This window comes from Primulina eburnea, chromosome 7 (genome assembly GCF_022965805.1).
Source record: "Primulina eburnea isolate SZY01 chromosome 7, ASM2296580v1, whole genome shotgun sequence".
NCBI lineage: Eukaryota > Viridiplantae > Streptophyta > Magnoliopsida > Lamiales > Gesneriaceae > Primulina > Primulina eburnea.
The window spans coordinates 18922775-18942973 of record NC_133107.1 but is presented as its reverse complement, the minus strand read 5'-3'; the positions used below and the strand labels follow the sequence as shown (position 1 = coordinate 18942973).

At 36.1% G+C, this 20199-nt stretch overlaps 3 protein-coding genes across 4 annotated transcripts; all 3 read right to left on the bottom strand.

The window, feature by feature from the left end:
• Positions 1-682: 682 nt before the first annotated feature.
• LOC140837290 (protein OBERON 3-like) lies at positions 683-4362 on the bottom strand. 2 transcript variants are annotated; one of them, XM_073203408.1, is made up of 3 exons: positions 4274-4338; positions 2358-4177; positions 683-1325 (listed from the first exon to the last, which is right to left on the bottom strand). In XM_073203408.1, the coding sequence occupies exons 2-3, from the start codon at positions 4165-4167 to the stop codon at positions 850-852; spliced, it is 2286 nt and encodes a 761-aa protein (XP_073059509.1). In that variant the 5' UTR covers positions 4168-4177; positions 4274-4338; the 3' UTR covers positions 683-849. The 2 variants fall into 2 exon arrangements, with proteins under 2 accessions (XP_073059509.1, XP_073059508.1); XM_073203407.1 differs by having other exon boundaries at positions 2358-4362.
• A 7993-nt stretch (positions 4363-12355) lies between these two features.
• LOC140835760 (uncharacterized) lies at positions 12356-13257 on the bottom strand. Its single transcript, XM_073201169.1, has 2 exons — positions 12910-13257; positions 12356-12481 (listed from the first exon to the last, which is right to left on the bottom strand). The coding sequence occupies exons 1-2, from the start codon at positions 13255-13257 to the stop codon at positions 12356-12358; spliced, it is 474 nt and encodes a 157-aa protein (XP_073057270.1).
• Positions 13258-14527: 1270 nt separating this feature from the next.
• Positions 14528-14932, bottom strand: LOC140835759 (uncharacterized). Its single transcript, XM_073201168.1, has one exon. The coding sequence runs from the start codon at positions 14930-14932 to the stop codon at positions 14528-14530; it is 405 nt and encodes a 134-aa protein (XP_073057269.1).
• Between the last annotated feature and the right edge of the window lie 5267 nt (positions 14933-20199).

Sequence of the window (20199 nt, the reverse complement as noted above, 5' to 3'; positions counted from 1 at the left end):
TGATGGACGAAAATAAGAGCCATTTGAGTTTACGCTATTTGTTTAAGTTTTATTTGAGTTTTCGTTGTAAACGTTTTCGCATATTTTCTTTTTACATTGTAAAGACAATTTAATGATTGATTACGATAAATAAACTGGTATTGGTTTATATTGTACTACGAAACTTGTTATTTAGTAATTATGTGATGGTTGAACAACATATATGTCGACTAACCCTGATCTCGGTCTCGGAGCATGACAATGACAACAATTATTCATAATTTATACGTAATTAATAAGAAGTAATAGCAAATAGAGCAACTAAATTCCAGCAGATATATTGAAATCAAATAAAGTGACGAGCAGTTTTGGCATGGAAAACCTGCCTAAACATGATATCTAAATGTCAGCTCCCTCCAACATGTAGATTGTATTCAAACTCCAATGGCTGCAACTTCTATTTAACCTCTACAAACGAATTCAAATGATAACAAACCTTGATATCTACCATCCACTATTTAATTTCACCATTTAGTATGGTGAAATTTCAGTTCGATCTAATGCTTAATTTTTTTAATCGTGTCCACAAATTGCTTTTCTGTGCAGTGTGTAGGTGGGGAATGAATGGTGATATGGTTGACACCTAATCAAGAATGCAGGGATACAGAGTCATGAACTTCAAATGAAACTCATAATTTATTAAAATAATATTTGCAAATTTGATGCAGAACTGATGATGTAATCAACGAAGTATTCAAAATTTACATATTAAATAACCAATCCAACACAACATTTCTGAAGTCAAACAAATGTTTAAACTATTTGATATTTAACCAAAAAAAAAGAGGAAAAGAATAAAAGTTACACAAGCTAATGCTTTGTAGCTTCCATTCTCTTCAACAAACCTGAAATCTCAGAATGCATTCTTATCTTCATTTTATAGTAATTGCAATGTGAATTCTCCAATTCTTTTAGCTCCTCCGCTTTCTTCCTCTTCCTTTCCTCCGTCTCCTGTACGCATATTTTCGCGAACTGAGAGGCGTACTCTTTGTCCATTTTCTCGGTTTTGATCCTCATCATTTGTCTCAAACTCTCCACCTCTCCTTGTGCTTCATCCGCTCGGTTCTGGAACATTCTTGCTTCAGCTTCTTTCATCATTACCAGATTCTCGAGGCTGTTCACACCACCTTTTTTCATAGGCTTCACCGACCATTCGTCCTGGATAATCAAGTTTTCACGGAGATCAATTGGTCTTAGATCATGTTGTCCACTTAAGGAGTTCGTGTTGTAGAAGGGTGTCTTCGAAGGCACTGGAGAAACGCCCGAGTTCGACAAACCATCAGCATCTGTGAATAAGAAATGAAAAAGTTTCAAAAAATGAAAAATTGCTTTGCTGCTATTAAAATCAAGGAAACGTCCAAGTAGAACAAGCAAACAATCAGAAAGAAATTCCCACTTTCCAACAAATTTAGAGATTTCTCACTTATAGAAACACAATATGCAGATAACGAACTCTATCGAATTCAAGAAAGGTTGCATGCAAAGCACAGATCACAATCCAATCTTGAATTAATGCATCAAATTAAAATTTCTACAGAAAGCCTATAACGAGCTAAATGTAACGAAGTAGCCTTATTTCTGATTCGTGAGTTTCAACTTAGACAACATGTCACCAACTACCTAATATGTTCTGACTCGTGTTTCAGTTATGTCAACAATTACTGATATCTCACGCAGTTTCTGCATTGAACAACATAGAGTATGTGCCACAAGACAATGTTTAAAGCAACATGAGACAATGCTTCAATTCTTCCAAAAAACAAAGCATAACATGACTAAAAGGCGAAAAAGATGGATGTGTGCTGCATTAAAATGTTTATTCAGCAAGTCACTAACATTAAGTGGACTTGTTATTCTGGAAGTCAATGACATTAAGCAGATTTGGGCGGATGACATCCACCATTTCTATCTTCTACAATTTTAATATACCATCCATATTATTTTTCGTATTGTTCACCACTATCAAGCCGTTTTGCAGTATCCTTATGTAGAATCACAAAGCTTTTAAAGCTAAATGTGTCCCAACCCCAAGAAATTTCTTGTTTTCATCAATGAAACTAAAAGACTCGGATCTAATAGTGATTAGAAACTTCCAGAAAGGTTGATTGTGGCACCATCATTTCCTTAACATGCCTATCCTGTAATTGATTCCCAATCAAACATATTGAACATCCGGCCGATTCAAATTTAACAAGCCAATTTACCAGACATGGTTGTGGCTCATTGCCTCCAAAAAATGAGAAACAAATTGGCAAATCAACATATTGTTAGCTGGCACAACACTGGAAGAAGCTAAGAGAGTCTGTTCAAAGACTTACAGTCAAAAAACTGGAACATGAGATTGCAGACATCTGAAGGAGCTAATGCCTTGTTCCCAATTTTCGAAACCATTTCATTTGCCGCGAAATGAAGCTCCTTACCTTTCCTATCTATGCTTCCCTGAAAGATTTTTCTCACACAGTCGAGCTCCTTAATCAGTGTTTCTACACTCCACTCCTTGGCGCATGACACGAAGACCTCCTTAATGAATCCGAACATCTCAGAAGCATGGTCACATCCAAGACAGTAAAGTTGCATCTCGGTTTTCCCAAGCCCCTTCAAACTAGGTCCAGGTTTAATGATGTTCCTTTGAAGTCCACATGCGGCATGGCACCAGTGTGAACAGACGTCGCAGCCAACCCAACTGCAAGTGTTGTTGGCGCAGTCGAAGTTCAAACATACAGGACACATACACTCACTGCAGAAGCCCTTGTTCGTTGAGCAAATCTTGCAGTCACAGTCATCTACGGGTAATAGTCTCTTGCAATTGATGTTTCGGCACCTTTCGAGCAGGAAAATATCCAGTAATTCTGAAGTCGGAAGTCCGTTCCTCCCATTCAAATAGCCTCCAAGTCCCATCTTTATAGCAATCAGAATTTCAAGCTGGCTATTTTGGCACTTTGAGAGAGTTTCCTTGGTAAGATCAGACCGCTTCTCGAGTCTCTTCCGGAGGCCGATCAATTCTTCTTTCCTTTCTGGATTCGCAATGACATTCTTCAAGTATTCTTTAGTAGAGTCAAGTGTATCATCAGTAAGCTCCTGAATTATCTGAGCCATGACAGGAATAGACTCTGACACAATTTCCCACAGTATCCTTTCCGGCCGAGAACGCTTACGTTCTTTCCCAATCTCGAAATCCTCAGAGTCCCTCAAATTCTCCAAACCCCTCCCTCTCGAATCTCCAGACTGGTCGTCCATTCTCGGCCTCGCGGGTAACTCCGAAGGGTAAAACGAAAAATTTTCCGAGCTTTTTGTCCGATAAAAACTATTATTCCGTGAATCCTTATTGAACTCACCATGATTCCCCATATCTAAACCTCCATCACAACCATGACTGGTCAATGCAACCGTCCCATCTCCAATCGGCCTAAACCGGCTATGCACCGAGCCATTAGTCCCCTCCCCACAATTCCATATCTTATCGTCCTCCTTCAAATGAATCCCCATTGAGTACTCATTGTTCTCGGTCGAGTTCATGGTGAGTGAGCAACTCGGGTTATGCGACACAGGGTGCGAATACGAACATGAAAGCGAGTAAGTCGTCTGCGCATTATTAAATGATGGCCCGACCGGCTGCACGCTCATAATTGGCCCAAACCGGGTCGGAAAATACCCATTGTGAACGCGATTAGACCCAGTATTGAACTGGGAAACATCAGGGAGTGCCAAAGAAAGATCCAAAGACTCAATTATAGCTTTCTTCTCCCTATTCTCTCCCACTGTTTCACCATTTTCGGCCTCCTTTTTTGAGGAACTACCTGTGTTCTCATTCAACTGAAGAAAATCTCTTTCCACCCAAATACTACCACCCCCCTCGATCAGACCCTGAATCTCCTTCCCCTTAAAACCAGAACTCAACTTCTTCCACGAATTAAGCAAATTCTTCCCTGAGATATCATTCTCAGGTAACCCCAGTTTAGTGCTCTCGCAGAGGTAGCTAAGAGTCAGCTCCTGAAACCCAGAACTCCCAATCCTTTTACCCTTTTCATCGAACCCACCATCGCGATTTTCTCCAAGAAAATCAATACCCTTTTCTTGAAACACGGTTTTCTCATCTGGGCTCACCTTAATTCCGCCCTCCTCCCTCATCACGATCAACCTTCAATAAAATCAATAACCCGCAGCTGAAAACAATACACACACAGAGAGAGATAAATTAGAGTAACAGCAGACACGAAACTGGAAAGAATCTCACAAGATTCAACTAAAAGTTTCGAGCTTTGGACTCCACGGACACTCTTCTCTCTCTCTGCTTTATGTATATAGTGTGAATTCACAACGGCTTAATTTTTTTCCTCCTCTTTCACACTTTGAAGTCTTGTGTTTAACAAGTTAGCGAGGTAGTGAAATGACGTAAATACCCCTACATTAGGTTAGATTGGCTTGATTTAAAGTTTCCTGGTGGAGTTGACTTTCTAGAGTATGTTACAGAAAAATAAGTCTGCACTCGTTTTTTATATTAAGGATCGTCGATTTTTTTTGTGTTCAGTCTCTAGGTATTTTTTTAGTAACATATTTCCATATAAAGTGTACCACATTTCCACATGAAATATACCACATTTTGTATGACATAGTACCACAATTTTGTTGGTAGGAAATAAACCCAAAAAAATGTTTTGATTGGAATTTTTCACCAACTTCTCAGTATTATTGTTCAACTCTTTTTAAAAATTAAAATTGGCAAAGTACCAACTATAATTTGACAAATGGAAATTGTAAATTATTCTGAATATTTGTATGTAAAAAGATATCTACTTTGCAATTATCTATACTAGCGGAGTACCATGTCTATCAATTTCCTGTTAAAAGCTTACATTTTGCTTCCCATAAAGAATATATTAGAACGACATATAAAATGTCTAATTGTCTAACATGTACGTGGTGGAATGATTTGAAATATCTTATATTGTTATTTCTTCGATTTCAGATACAATTTTGAAACTATTTGTTTGAAATCCATGTCGTTCAAATTTTTGGTTGTGAAATCTTCTCGTAAATCCAAATTGTGTTATCCAAACACAACTCTACCTATTTATGATTTAGTTTGTAAAGTCAAGAAAATTTGAACTACGTAACCTGAATAAAAGCAATCTAGGGTTTTATTTTTAAATATGTGTTTAATGATTTTATGCATTTAATGCATAATTATTGCATGGCTAGGATTTATTTCGCGATTATTTTATAGTTTCATGTATTAGGATTTCTAGTCGCACTTCGCGCTCGAACGAGGAACGAAGACCGGGGATATTCAGGAAAAATATTTTTATTGAAGGATTAATTTTAATTAATTAATATGGGGTCTTTTTAAGGGTGTTTTTCGAAAATGGGTCCTGGGTGGGTATTTTTACTTCGCCGGATCATATTTTTATCAATACGCGAATTTTAACGATTCAGAGGACTTTTTGAAGGTTCGGCCAATATTTTCTAAAAAATGTAAAAACGAAATATTTTTCGAAAGTGTTATTGGACTTGATGGGTTTGTTTTAATGCTTATTGGGTCAAAACCCTTTTAAATTATAATTAGAGCTCATTAGTGTGATAATCATCTACTAAACCTTACTAAACCAAACCCTAATCCTAACCCTAATATACGGCCGCCCCCTCCCTCATTCAGCAGCATTCTTCAGCATCTTTTAAAAGAAAAACCAGCATCCTCCATCGATTTCTTCAAGGATTTTCAAAGAAAACTTCTTCACCGCCTCTTCAATTCACGTCCTGCGCGGAAATTTTCGAGTTTTCAAGCGTATAATCATCCAGGCACGCTATGTATCTTCTTTTCCATCATTCACGTCATATCTATATGCTGATATGTGTGCAATTTATGTATAATACTCGGTACCTTCACGGTTTTACGTTTATGTTTCGTTTTGGTTCATGAAATTCGTGTGCTTATGCATGTAACTCATGTCTTTATGATTCATGTGCAAGGGGCCGCCGATCTTATGTTTCTAAGGGGCTGTACACGTCTAGGATGGAGCAAAATAGGTGCTGGAGTCGAAGCTTGGGTAGCTTAGATGAGGATGTATGAGGGCCGATTGGTGCTAGTGTCTTTCAAGTTTTCTATGTATAGATCGGGTAAGCGGTGAGGTGCAGCGGGGAGTGACTCATTCCAGGGGCTGGTTAACAACGTAATTTTTCCCTGACGAGGCCTCAGGGCGGTCCATGGTCGGCTGGTAGAGTGACCATGCGTGGATCAAAGCTAGCAGACGCATATGCTACGTATGGCTAGGTTTGATTGTTTCTTGGTGAAACTAGGGACGGACGTACATGGGCTGAGGGTGGTAGTTATTCAGTCCAGAAGGATCCTAAGGGGGTTAGGAAGACCTGGCCCAAGGCTGGTCCCCGAGGGTCAGGTCTAGAATTGGTAAAACAACGAGTTGGTGCGACTATGGTTTGAGGATTAGCAATGGCCGAAAAATCCAACAACTTGCAAGGGCTGTTCGAAGGGTTTAGTGGGCTGGTATAGATGGTTTAAGGGCTATTAAGAAGTTTTTAAGGTGTGATTAAAAGTTGGAAAAATTTTGATTAAGTTTTGGGTTGATTTGGGACCCCGATCTAAGTTTTAAAACAAATCGTTTAAGTTTTTAATCAGACTCAAGTTTACGTCTAAGAAATGTATAAAAATATGTTTTGGAGGGTTTTAAGGAGTTTGGTAAGCTTCGAGTTTAAATGTAGAGGTCCAAGTGTAAAATGTTGGTGAGGAGGCTGGAGGTGCCGAATTCTGAGTAGGCAGGGCTGGATGTGCGCACATGACCCGAGGACTGGTATGCTGTCGTGGTGGCACCAAACTTAAATTCCTACTCTCTAAATATTATTAGTGTAAAGATGAGCAGGGTCGAATGCACAGGGAATGGGTGATGATTTCTTTCGAGCAAAATGCAAGTAAATGGGGGATTTTTGTATATGAATTAAATAAAATACTAAAGTAAATTTATCCAAGAAAGGGAAATAATAAATTAAAATGATAATTAATCAACTAAAATAAAATGAAGAATTTAATATGAGAAAGATTTGATTCAAGCGAGTTCTACTATTTAATTATATCACTTTTCATCGGCTAACAAATAATTTATTCAAGTTGTTCCAAGCAATTAACCTTCGAATTATAGGGATAGCTGATAAAATTCTTGTGTTTTCCTAAATTAATTGACTGAACCAGCATCCCGTCAAAACTTATCAATAATCAACTGGGCACGATAGCGTTCCATATTAATTAAAGGTAGCTTTTAGATTTGTGAAAACAGTTAATCTTGAAATCTAACAACCAAGATAGCTGCAATTGATAAATTCAGTTTTGTTGACATATTTAGATTAAATATATTTTGATAGCACGACACATCTAATCTATGCTACTCGTGTACCAATCATTAATGACAATTACGGATCGTTGAATTCATGGTTCGATGTAGAAAATCCTATATCGAATTAAATTTTTAAATTAATCGATATACAATATTCATGGAATTAAATCATAAATCGACAAATATTTGGAATAACAAGGATATTATATCTAAGAACAAATATCTCACAATGATAAATTAAACAGTAAAAACAACCCTTAAATATGACTAGAAAATTAGCCAAGCATGGCTCGGTTTATGATCTCCATAAAAATAAATAAAGAAAGGAAATGTACTGGAGCCGTGAAGAAAATCGGAGAGAAAATCTTTGAGCTTTTTTTCCTTGTTCTTCACGTGAGTTGTGGTGATTTTTGTGGAGGGATCTCTTTTTTTCTCTCCTTTTTTTCTTCATTGCCGCCTCATGTACTCGTTGATTAGGTTGGAAAAGAAAAAGGAAGTATTATTATTTTTGGGTCCAAAAAAAAAAGGTATGAAAGCCCAAAAAATTCTAAATATAAAACCTACTCACTAAAATCTAAAAGATATTAAGAAATATCCATTACGAATATAGAGTTTTTTTATGAAAAAAAAACTCTATCTTCTATTTATTCCTTGATATGAAAAGTCATCAACTCTCACTAGGCAATTGAAGAGTAGTCACAAAGCGTGATCATGCGTTGTCCAAAAATCACTTATTAATTTTCTGCTTCATGTCTTCCATTAAGATCAAATCGGCAACTTTAATTGTGATATAAAATCACCCTTTTTAGGTTAGATTTATCGCAAGAGCAGAAAATTTCTTCCTACAATAAAATCACACAAAAATGTGTCAATTAAGCACGTTAAGAGTGGTAACAATGAGAGATACGAAAACAAAAATTCAAACTATTAAGAGCCTATCAAATCTCCCACACGTAAATCATGATTGTCCTCAAGCATAAAAGAGTTCAATTTATTATTTCAACTCATTATCCTCTTTATGCTTCATTTATTTGACCATAAAATATTTTTTTCATGCACCAAAGAAATTTAATTTTTAAGCACCTAAATACCAACATCTTGAACAATTGCTTCCACCCGAATGTGTAGAAATAAAAAATGCATAGGATCCAAACACTCGTCACATGATTCGCTCATTTCACTCGTAAGTGTCCAGTATGCATCAATGAGCTCTCATGTCAAAACACTGAAATTTTTTACCATAAGCTTACAAATATATCACATACTCCACCAAATGAATGAATTAAAATGCACAAACAAGGGATATAAATGGGTTGTACGGTGGCTAGAGGTTAGGTAGGAAATAAGGCACAAAGAGATTATGGAATTGAAGAGATCATACACACTTTCCACAAAGACAACTACATTCAGCTAACAATAACATCTTCAATCTCATTATAACATCCAAGAGCATTGTTTTTGTAATGCCCGAGTTTTTATTACTGTAATCAGAGATTAATCTGAAATGATTTATAGATTAATCGAGACGATTATAGACAGAACGAATCGGACCGGTAAAGCAAAAAGACGATTTGATATTATGTGTAAAGAATAAGCTTGGCGCACATGTGCGACGGAGTTGGACGCACATGCGCGAGAATGGCAGAACATTGCGCGCATATGCGCGACTTGAAGGCGCGCACATGCGCGGGTTGTCCAGAACGTTGGGCGCATATGCGCGGTGAAACGCGCGCATATGCGCGAGAAGCATTTTGGGCGAGACAGAACATCTCGCGCATATGCGTGAGAAATGTGGCGCATATGCGCGAGAAAATTTATACTGCAGGCAGCCGGGCAGAACTACCGGCGCATATGCGCGACTTTGTGCGCGCATATGCGCGCGGCATGCACATGAAAAATCGACATTTGGCTTAAATAATGCAACGTGTAAGTACATGTATATATAAGAACAAACCGATTCTCTCCATCAGAAACAAGAAAGAAAGAAAGAAACGAGGGCAAAAGGGATTCTCAGATTTTAAATCATGGATTCGTGATTTTGGGGAAATCTAACCGTGCAATTTTCAATCTGATTATAGTACTGAGTTTCTATCGACGCGGGCTACAGCTGGACGTAAGTTTTGTTACGTTTAGACATGTTTTGAATTTATGATATTGTCAGAATTTCATATGAATCAGATATGATGTTTCTACGACCGTAGATATCGTATAATTGAAGTCAGATTGAAGAACAGATTGTTTATGTATTTGTTATGATTTTCGGAGTCGATTTGACTGAGATTTCATATCATATTTGTATTGTTATTGAGATTATGATTGGTATTATTATTGATTACGAAGTCTGGTATTATATCTGTGATGTTTAGACTGACGAGGTTATCGAGACAGTATTGTTATGCCGTCGAAACATCAGTTGAATTAGATTGTTCATATTCAGATATGATTTCGATTGTATTGCAATATCGTTGATATAAATCAGACTGAATTTTATTTAGATATTGATCAGATTATATACTGAGTTGAGTATTGATCAGAACAGATTGTGAATTGAGTTAGTCATTGATACTATGTATTCGATATTGTCTTTTCAGATTGGATATGGACAGATTTGAATACAGGTCATCATCGTCTTCGTCAGACAGAGAAGACAAATGTATAATTCATGTGATATTCGGAAAGACACAACTCAAATAAGATCCTATTTGAGTTCCCCAGCAAAAATCACATACTAGCTTTATTGTTTATATTATGCTTTGTTTACAGATTGTTATACATTGCATTTTAAGATATGTATGCTTTGTTTACAGATTGTAATACATTGCATCTAAGATAGGAAAGTCTTGACAGCTCAGTCAGACTTCTAGACGTTCGGTGTATCGTACATAGGAGCAGACACCCTCCGATTGTAGCACCACGATACAGCCATGGCCGAAGTCTAGGAATAAGACGTACAGTTACCACGATCGGTTGAGTAGGTAACAGCCATTGACGTCTTATTCATCACGGGATCCCTAGAGTTATAGTTGAGTCGAGTCTAGACATGATTTGACTAGAACTGCATGCGTTTATGGATGTGGTTTCATAGACTATGAAACCCATTGTTATTGCTTTCAGTCAGGATAGCATGTTTTTATGATTTAATTTGAGTAGCATGTTTAATTGATTTGGGTTGCATTCTTATTTTGAGTTGATTTCATAGATTATGAAATCTATTGTTTTAAATTTATTCATGATAGAATATTTCATGATTTATGTTATGTATATGCATGTTTACCATGTTTTATACTGGGATTTATTCTCACCGGAGTTATCCGGCTGTTGTCTTGTTTTGTATGTGTGCATGACAACAGGTGGTGCTGGATCAGGGTCAAGAAGATGATGAGAGAAGAAAAGTTAGCGTGGTGATTCCGGACTTACTTTAGATTTGGTTTATTACTTGAACTTAGTAACCGAACCTTAGACTTAGATTGTACAGTATTGTACTTTTATACTGAAATGTATTTTATACTGAGATGTATATTATTTAGATTCCATTACCTTCCGCAGTTACATTTTAAAAAGAAAAATTTTTAGACCCTGTTTATCAGAACTGATAATTAAGTCCCAACGATGATTAAGAAGATGATTAGCGTCCGGGTCCCCACAGTTTTCTTCTTTGTTGCTCTTATTTTCCTTCTCACACCCCTTTTTTAATATATATAATTTTTTTTTTCATAATAAGTTTTTTTTTGAGACGACGACTTCGAGCATGAATCACTCGATCTTAATAATTTGCACTTTCTTGGCTCAAAACGATGCTAAATGTGAAAATTTTGTATGATTCTCCAATTCAAGGTTCAAATAGAGGAATAACCAATAAAAGGGATTTATCATGGCTTGTAATGTGGTTATTTTCCAACGAATATACTCATGCTCGAACTTGGCTCACTAGGGGTAAATGAATCAGGGTAGGATCAAAAGAACGTCACTGATTATGAAAAAGAAAACGGTTTGAACCTAATGTCCTTTACCTTTATTTGTGCACCTAACCCATCACAAGGTATCAACGAAGATATGTATAACAATACAAGTTCTAGAAAAATCAATAATGCATGACCAACACACAATCAAATGAAATGGAGCATGATATAATGTTTGCTCATAGGCACAAAGCTCACTAAAAAAAATGGTATGTGTGCTAGACCCCATACACTTGTCATTTCAACACATCATCCAAAACAACTACCCATAAATGTAGCAGTAAGAATGCAAAAATAATTGCACACTAAGAAAACATCAGTTTTTATTTTTATAGACTCGCATCAGAGGCGTTCAAGATTCAAATGAGAGATAGAACGAATAAACACTAAATGCTTTATGGATCAAACAACTTCATTCTGCCATACTCTCTCTTCCTCTTTTTTATTTTTTTTTACTTTTCATAATTTTTTTTCCTCGAATAAACATGCAAAAAAATGGAAAAAATAGAAATTAAAATTAGAAATAAGGCTATATACCCCCTCCCACACCTATATGTGGCAATGTCCTCATTGACACAAAAATTAAATGCACAACGTAGATAGTAAAAAGACAAAAGAAGTTAGAAAAATCCCTTGAAAATTGTTGGGCATCCTGGAGCAAAGCTTTCTATTGCTGTGGCGGGGTTGGTGGTGTGCGACAGGGCGTTGCTGCGGCTGGGTTGACGAAGCCTGCGAGAAATTGAGAATGGGAAACAAAAATAGGGTAAGGAAGGTGTAAACGCTATTTCTAATTCAATTATTTCAATCTTATTTATTTAATTTCTATTACAAACCTTTTTGTTTGACATCAGAAGAGGTATTCGAGTAGGGTGTTATCACGCCTTAGCCGAATACATCTGCTACGTTTTTTTTCAAAAAAAAAAAAAACAGAGGATGTGTTCAGGCAAGGCGTGATCACGCCTTGTCAAAAGACATCTACTGTTGGGGCTACAGAGGAAGTGTACGAACAAGGCGTGATCACGCCTTGTTAAAGACTTCATCTGCATTTAGGACCTCCATTTTTTGACTAGAAGTGGTTTCCCTATAAGGCGTGATCACGCCCTGCAAAAAGACCTCTTCTGCGCAAAAGTAACAAAACTTGTACTATTTTAAAAACAAAAAGGAAAAAATCAAAATAAAAAAAAAACCAAAAATAAAAATAAATTGGGTTGCCTCCCAAGAAGCGGCTCTTTTTATTTTCGTTAGCTCGACATTCATTCTTTCTTGTTGCTCATGGTTGTTCATAGATGGTCACTTTGTCCACTTTATTCCATTTGAATATTTTGTCATAGCAAATTTCAGCAAGTTCCTGTTTTCTTTGAATTTCTTGTAAATCCCTATCCCTTGGATATTTCTTCTTTTTTCATGAGTACATGCTTGGGTCGATCTAGAGGAAATTTTTGCGTAATTTTAGATGTCTGCAAATCATAGAAAGAAAATATAGTATAAGAATTCTCAACAGGTCTTTCAATAAATACGTGAGTACATGCTTGATTAGCGATATCAAGAGTATTAATAGTGCTTTCACTAACAGGATATTTCATGGTATCATAAACATTAAACTTAGCAATCTCACAATCAAATTCCATAGTAAGGGTACCACTATTGACATTTATGATAGACTCTGAAGTTTTCAAAAATGTACTTCCTAGGAAAATTTGGCTGTTTAAATCATCATTTTTCATGTCAAGCACATAAAAGTCAACAGGAAAAACCAAATTTTCAACTTTCACAAGAACATCTTCAATTACACCTCTAGGATAAATAGTGGACCTATCAGCCAATTGAATCACAATGCCGATTTCAGTTAGAAGTCCAAGTTCCAAATAATTATAAACAGAATCAGGCATGACATTGATAGAAGTACCCAAATCCAACATAGCATTTTCAAGTCTAATTATCGCCAATAGTATAAGGGATAAAAAAAAACATAGCTGAATCACTGCATTTGATAGGAATATTTTTTTGAATAACAATAGAAACATGTTCTCCCACATTCTCTCTTTTACAGCCCTTCAACTTATTTCTCTTTTGTGTAGTACACAATTCTTTTAAAAAGTTAGCACAACGAGGTACTGGTTTAATAGCATCTAATGAAGGAATATTTACATCGCCTCTATGTAAAGTGTCATTTTAACTCCTTAATACTTTCACATTTCCTATTCAATGCAAGAGGGAATGGGGGAATAGGTTTATACTCAAATAGAAGAGAAAACTTACCTTTCAGAGCATCGTCTTGATTGATTATCTAATCCTCAACTTTTATCTCATTTTCTTCCTTTTGCTTGGCTGATGCTTGTAACCCAATTTCTTGAACCTCCAATTCTTTATAATTTCTCAAAGTAATTGCACTCACATTCTCTCTTGGATTCACCATTGTCTGAGAACGTAGATTACATAAATTTGTACTTCCAACTTGTGAATTGCGGTCGCCAACTGTCCCACTTGAGTGCTCAAATTCTGAATGCTAGCCCTCGTTTCTTGTTGAAATTTTTGAGTGTTCTCAGTTAAGGCCTTCTCAATTTCATCTAGGGACATACCTGAGTTAGAGGCTTGCAGAGGTGATAGATGTTTGTGATAATTTTGTTGTGGATATCCCTGTTGACCTCCTTGATTCCTAAAGCTAAAATTCGGGTGATATTTCCATCTTGTATTGAAGCTATTAGAATATGGATCATATCGGCACTGAGGTTGTCCAGGAAATTCTTCGATTGCATTAACTTATTGTGTTGGATCTTCTTGTAATGTAGGGCACATGTTCGTCGAATGTCCAACAATCGCACATATACCATAAACTTTGGCATGTTGTACTTGTCCTACAACCAACTTTTCCAAAAGAGATGTCAAAGAATATAACTTTTGATCGATAGGATTAAATCTTACCTCATTGACTTGTCGTGGAGGGTTATCTTGCCTAGTTCCAAATTGTTGTGCATTGGCAGCCATGTTGGAGATTAGGGCTCGTGCCTCTTGAGGTGTTTTGTTTACCAACGCATCTCCAGTTGCAGCATCAATCATCTTCCTATCGAAAAATGAGAGACCCTCGTAGAAATATTGGACTAAGAGCTGTTCTGGAATCTTATGTAGAGGAAAACTGGCAAATAATTTCTTAAATATCTCCCAATATTCATATAAAGTCTCCCCTTGCAACTATCTAATCCCACAAATGTCCTTCCTGATATTTGCTGCGCGTAAAGCTGGGAAGAAGTTCTCCAAAAATTGTTGTTTCATATTATCCCAAGTCATTATCGCCCCATAGGGCAAGTAATAGAGCCAATCCTTAGCTTTGTCGGCTAAAGAGAATGGAAAATCTTGCGATGAGATTTGTTCCTCAGTAAACCCTTGTGGTTTCATGGTTGTGCACACAATATGAAACTCTTTCAGATGTTTGTGGGGATTTTCACCTGCAAGACCACAGAAAGTAGGCAATAAATGAATTATACCCGATTTTAATTCAAAATTGGCATCAGTAGTAGGGAATTGAATGCATAAAGGCTGTTGAATAACGTTAGGATTAGCTAACTCCTCAAGGGTTCTTTGAACTGGTTCTGCCATTAATTTTTCGTAACTCTCACTTTTGTCTGTCTTAAATCAATTTTGGATTCTCTTTCAGTGTCCGTTGACTTCAAGGCTAACTTTAAACCAGGAGATGATGATGATGATGATGATGGTTGTTTTCCCGTAGCCTTTCTTCTTTTCTCAATGTTTTCACTATCTTCTCGATTTCTAGATTATATTAGAGTTCACATGTACGAGAAGAACGAGGCATAAAAGAAAATAAAATAACTAAACTCGAAAGAAACTAACCTTACACCATTCCACGGCAACGGAGCCAAAATTTGGTGTGCTGTCGTGGTGCCACCAAACTTAAATTCCTACTCTCTAAATAATATTATTGTAATGGTGAGCAGGGTAGAATGCACAGGGAACCAGGGATGATTTCTTTGGATCAAAATGCAAGTAAATGGGGGATTTTGTATATGAATTAAATAAAATACTAAACTAAATTTATCCAAGAAAGGAAAATAATAAATTAAAATGATAATTAATCACCTAGAATAAAATGAAGAACTTAATATGAGAAAGATTTGATTCAAAGGAATTCTACTATTTAACTATATCACTGTTCATCGGCTAACAAATAATTTATTCAAGTTGTTCCAAGCAATTAACCTTCGAACTATAGGGATAGTCGCTAAAGTTCTTGTGTTTTCCAAAATTAATTGACTGAACCCAGCATATCCCATCAAAACATTTCAATAATCAACTGGACACAATAGTGTTCCATATTAATTAAAGATAGTTTTAGATTTTTGAAAACAGTTAATCCTGAAATCTAACAACTGAGATAGCTGCAATTGATAATTCAGTTTTGTTGATTTATTTAGATTTAATATATTATGATAGCACAACACATCTAATCTATACTACCCATGTACCAATCATTCATGACAAATATGGATCACTAAATTCATGGTTAACAGTATAAAATCATATATCGAATTAAATTTTCAAATTAATCGATATACAATATTCATGGAATTAAATCGACAAATACTTGGAATAATAAGGATGTTAAATCTAAGAACAAATACCTCACGGTGATAAATTAAATAGTAAAAACAATACTTAAATCAGACTAGAAAATTAGCCAAGCATGGCTCGGTTTATAATCTCCATAAAAATAAATAAAGAAAGGAAAGGTACTAGAGCCGTGGAGAAAATCGGAGAGAAAATCCTTGAGCCCTTTTTTCCTTGTTCTTCACGTGAGTTGTGGTGATTTTTGTAGAGGGATCTCTTTTTTTGCTCCTTTTTTTCTTCCTTGCTGCCTCCTGTACTCGTTGATTAGGCTGGAAAAGAAAAAGGAAGTGTTCTTATTTTTGGGTCCAAAAAAAATGTATAAAAGCCCAAAAAATTCTAAATATAAAACCTAATCACTAAAATCTAAAAGATATTAAGAAATATCCACTAAGAATATAGAGTTTTTTACTCTATCTTCTATTTATTCCTTGATATGAAAAGTCATCAACTCTCACTAGGCAATTGAAGAGTAGTCATAAGGCGTGATCACGCCTTGTCCAAAAATCACTTCTGAATTTTTCTGCTTCACGTCTTCCACTAAGATAAAATCGTCAACTTTAATTGTGATATAAAATCACCCTTTTTAGCCTAGATTTATCGTAAGAGCAGAAAACTTCTTCCTACAATAAAATCACACAAATATGTGTCAATTAAGCACGTTAAGAATGGTAACAATGAGAAATATGACAACAAAAAATCAAACTATTAAGAGTCTATCAAGGACCATATTTCTGCACATCATATTTTTATGAGTTTAGAGTGGCATGAACATTTTCATGTACTGGGTTGACATGTTGATGGTTATTAGAACTTTTACGCACATTTTTGGATGGACGAGTTGGCCATTTTTAGTTGTAGTGTTCAATTTGTTATTTATTTACGATAATTTTTAAAAATGTATTTTTCAACAATGTCGCATGCATGCAACCTTTGAAAATTTCGAAAACGAGTAATGGACGTTTCAAAACGTCTATTGTTTAAAATGCTACTAAATTTTTTTTTCTTTAAAATACGTTGACACCATTTTTAAAATAAAACATCCAACTAACATTTACAAATCCAAGGAAAATAGTTTGAATAATATAATCCTTAAACGTTTTACCCAACCTAACAACATTATTTGAAATGTATAGCACATACTATCAACCTCTAAAAAATCACTCATAATCATAATAAAAGTCATAAAATATCTTTAACGTAACTTAAAAACATAACATAAGTCTAGTGCGGAAAACTAGCATCGGTCATCGGGTTATGTGCACCTTCAGTACAGCAAGGTCAACCATTAAAACCTCCACTAACATTATTATCATAATCACATGCATCAATCACACCTAGTGAGTCTAAAGACTCAACACACCATTTTCTTGATAACAAGTACTACATATACAGATCACATACAAAACTGCAAAATATTTGTACTAAAAATATCGTTTTCATTAAAATACATAAACTATAAACATGAACATTTTCATAAACATTTTCATGATGCATAAACTTTAAACAATAACATTTTCCATAATGATGCATCAACTTAAAACGTAAACATTTCCATAAACTTTTCATAAACATTTTTCTAAACATTTTCATATCATCATAAACATATTCATATTCATAACCATATCCATATTTGTATCAACATATTCATTTCATATTCATATTTCCTTTGTTGAATTCAGATCGATAATTGTGACTTTCGTGTTCGTCTATGTATTAGACGATTGATCCATCTACACGTAACCATAGTACTGGGCGGCAGGGACACCAGCTACACTCTCACCCGTCAACTGAGCCTTGGCCTTACGTATTAACATATCATATCATGTCAATAAAAATACGATCGTCGGGCTCTCTCTGGAGCCTTCTCCCAAAAATGGGCTCCCTCTGGGGCCTTTTACCTCACGATATTTCCAACATATCATCGTATTCGTATCAATGGAAATACGATCATCGAGCTCCCACAGGACTATAACCCTCACGATATCTCTAACATATCATCGTATTAGTCAGAATTACTTCACTTCCTTCAACGTTTCATATTCTCATCACTTCATAAAATTTAAACATACATATAACGTTTTTCTTTTAAACCAAGAATGTAACATATCTTTTAACATTATTGTTTCCTCATAAAAATCCATAAATATTTTAAATAAACATTTTCACATATAAAAATCCATGAACATTTAAAATAAACATTTTTACATTTTAGATTCCATAAACATTTAAAATAAGCAATTTAAAATACAAAAATCAATAAACATTAAAAATCAACATTTTAACATATCAAATCATAACATTTAAATTAACATTTTGACATATTAAATCATATACATTTAAAATAATATTTTGACATCTTAAATCATAACAATTCCATAAATATTTAAAATAATCATATTAACATATAAAACAGCATTCAGGACACTGTCATGACGTTTACTTATTTTATAGTTGTAAAATTATTATTTTACCCCTAAACGTAAAAATCCTCGAATTTGAATTTTTCTCATTTCCATTTACTCTAACATGTCACAAATATTTATTTAAGCTTACATTAATTTTCTCATATTTTTATTTGGCTTAAATCGATACTTTTAAATTAATCTTTAAATATAACATATTAATGCATTTTTTTAATCCCGAATTAAACCAAAATTTAATATAAAAATTTCAAATTAACAACTTAATTTTACATTATTTTATTATGCTTAAATCTAGATGTTTCAATTAATTCTTTAATTAACGTTTCGTGAGGCGATTAAATCCTGAATAAATCCAAAACTCATTATTTTGATCCCAAATTTTAAACATAACATTTTTATTATTTATCATACCCTTGTGAACAATGAACCACACCGTTGGGCACATAGTTCTAATTTTATTCTTTAAAATCTCGAAATTGACACATACTCGAACACCCCGAGCCATCTCCCAAAATACTCGAGCCAACCCATCTAGGGAGCCTACTGACCAAGCCCAAGCCCCTTACCAGCCCCTTAAACCCTCGAAAATCCCACTGCCCTTGACCTCTTTTTGTGCGTGCATGAGTTTCCTTGCAATAGGACTCCTTCTCCTTCTAGGAACCTTACAGCCCCCTAGTCATCTACCAGCACTGACCCTCACAAAGCCTAGACCACCCTCAGACCCCGCCTAACCTAGCCCAGGCCCTCGAACTACGTCCCTCAATCCATGCACAAGCCCAACAACCAAGCACCATATCTGCACAAGCTGCTAACCCACGCTAATGGACTCCTTGCCAACCTATGACACTTCCAGTCGAGCCACCACCAAGCCCACCTTACCCTAACCATCCCTGGACCATGACCAGACCCTACCCAGACCAGCCCAATCCCTGGAACCCACGCAGCGAGCCACCAAAACAGCACAGCAGCCTCGCGCGTATCTTGCTTCTCACGTTCTCATGTTTCCTCTCGAGCCAGCAGCCACCCAAGCCGCACCAGCCCCTGCCCAGACCCTTGTGCACCCTCTTAGGACTCTAAGGACCTAGCCTAGCCCAGCCCAAAGCCCCCTGGCCGAGCAACCTACTCCCTGCGCAGCAGCACACACCAGTGCGTCTCCTTTAAGCTTCTCGGGTTGGAGATCTAGGACTCCTCCCCAGCCCTGGTCTCGAGTTCTAGTGTGGCTAGGACTCTTCCCTTGACCCATAACAGACCCTAGCTCGCCCATGGCCCCAAGGCGAGACCAAGCCCAGCCTTCATGCCCATAAACCGAGCCCCTCCATCACTTAAGACACCCGATGGTTCCAGCTTTTATTCTATCATGTTGTGCAGCTTGTTGGTCGTGTTTCTACGACCCTAACTCATGTAAAAACATGCCTGATCAAATCCTAATTTATGGCATCCCCTTAAACTACATAAAACATGATTTTGGAACCAATACTCCAGAGTTTAGAACATGCATGTGAATAATTACGAAAATAACAATTATGTGCCATGTTTTCATTTGAAATATGCTTAAACAATTACTATGGTATGATATATGTTTGAAGGAAAAAAAATGCCGCGCATTTGCGTATTTTATGCCCGAATAACCGTTGACAATTGAAGAACGACGATGAGGAGACGACGGTTTTGAAAACTTTATCAATTCCATGCCTTTCCTTCAAATTTTGATGTGTGTGCCGCGACTCGTGTGAAGGGGAGACTTTTGATTGTATTGGGGAGGTGGGCGTGGGGTTTAATGGGGGTTTAGGGTAGTTTTTTGTATATTATATAGTTTAA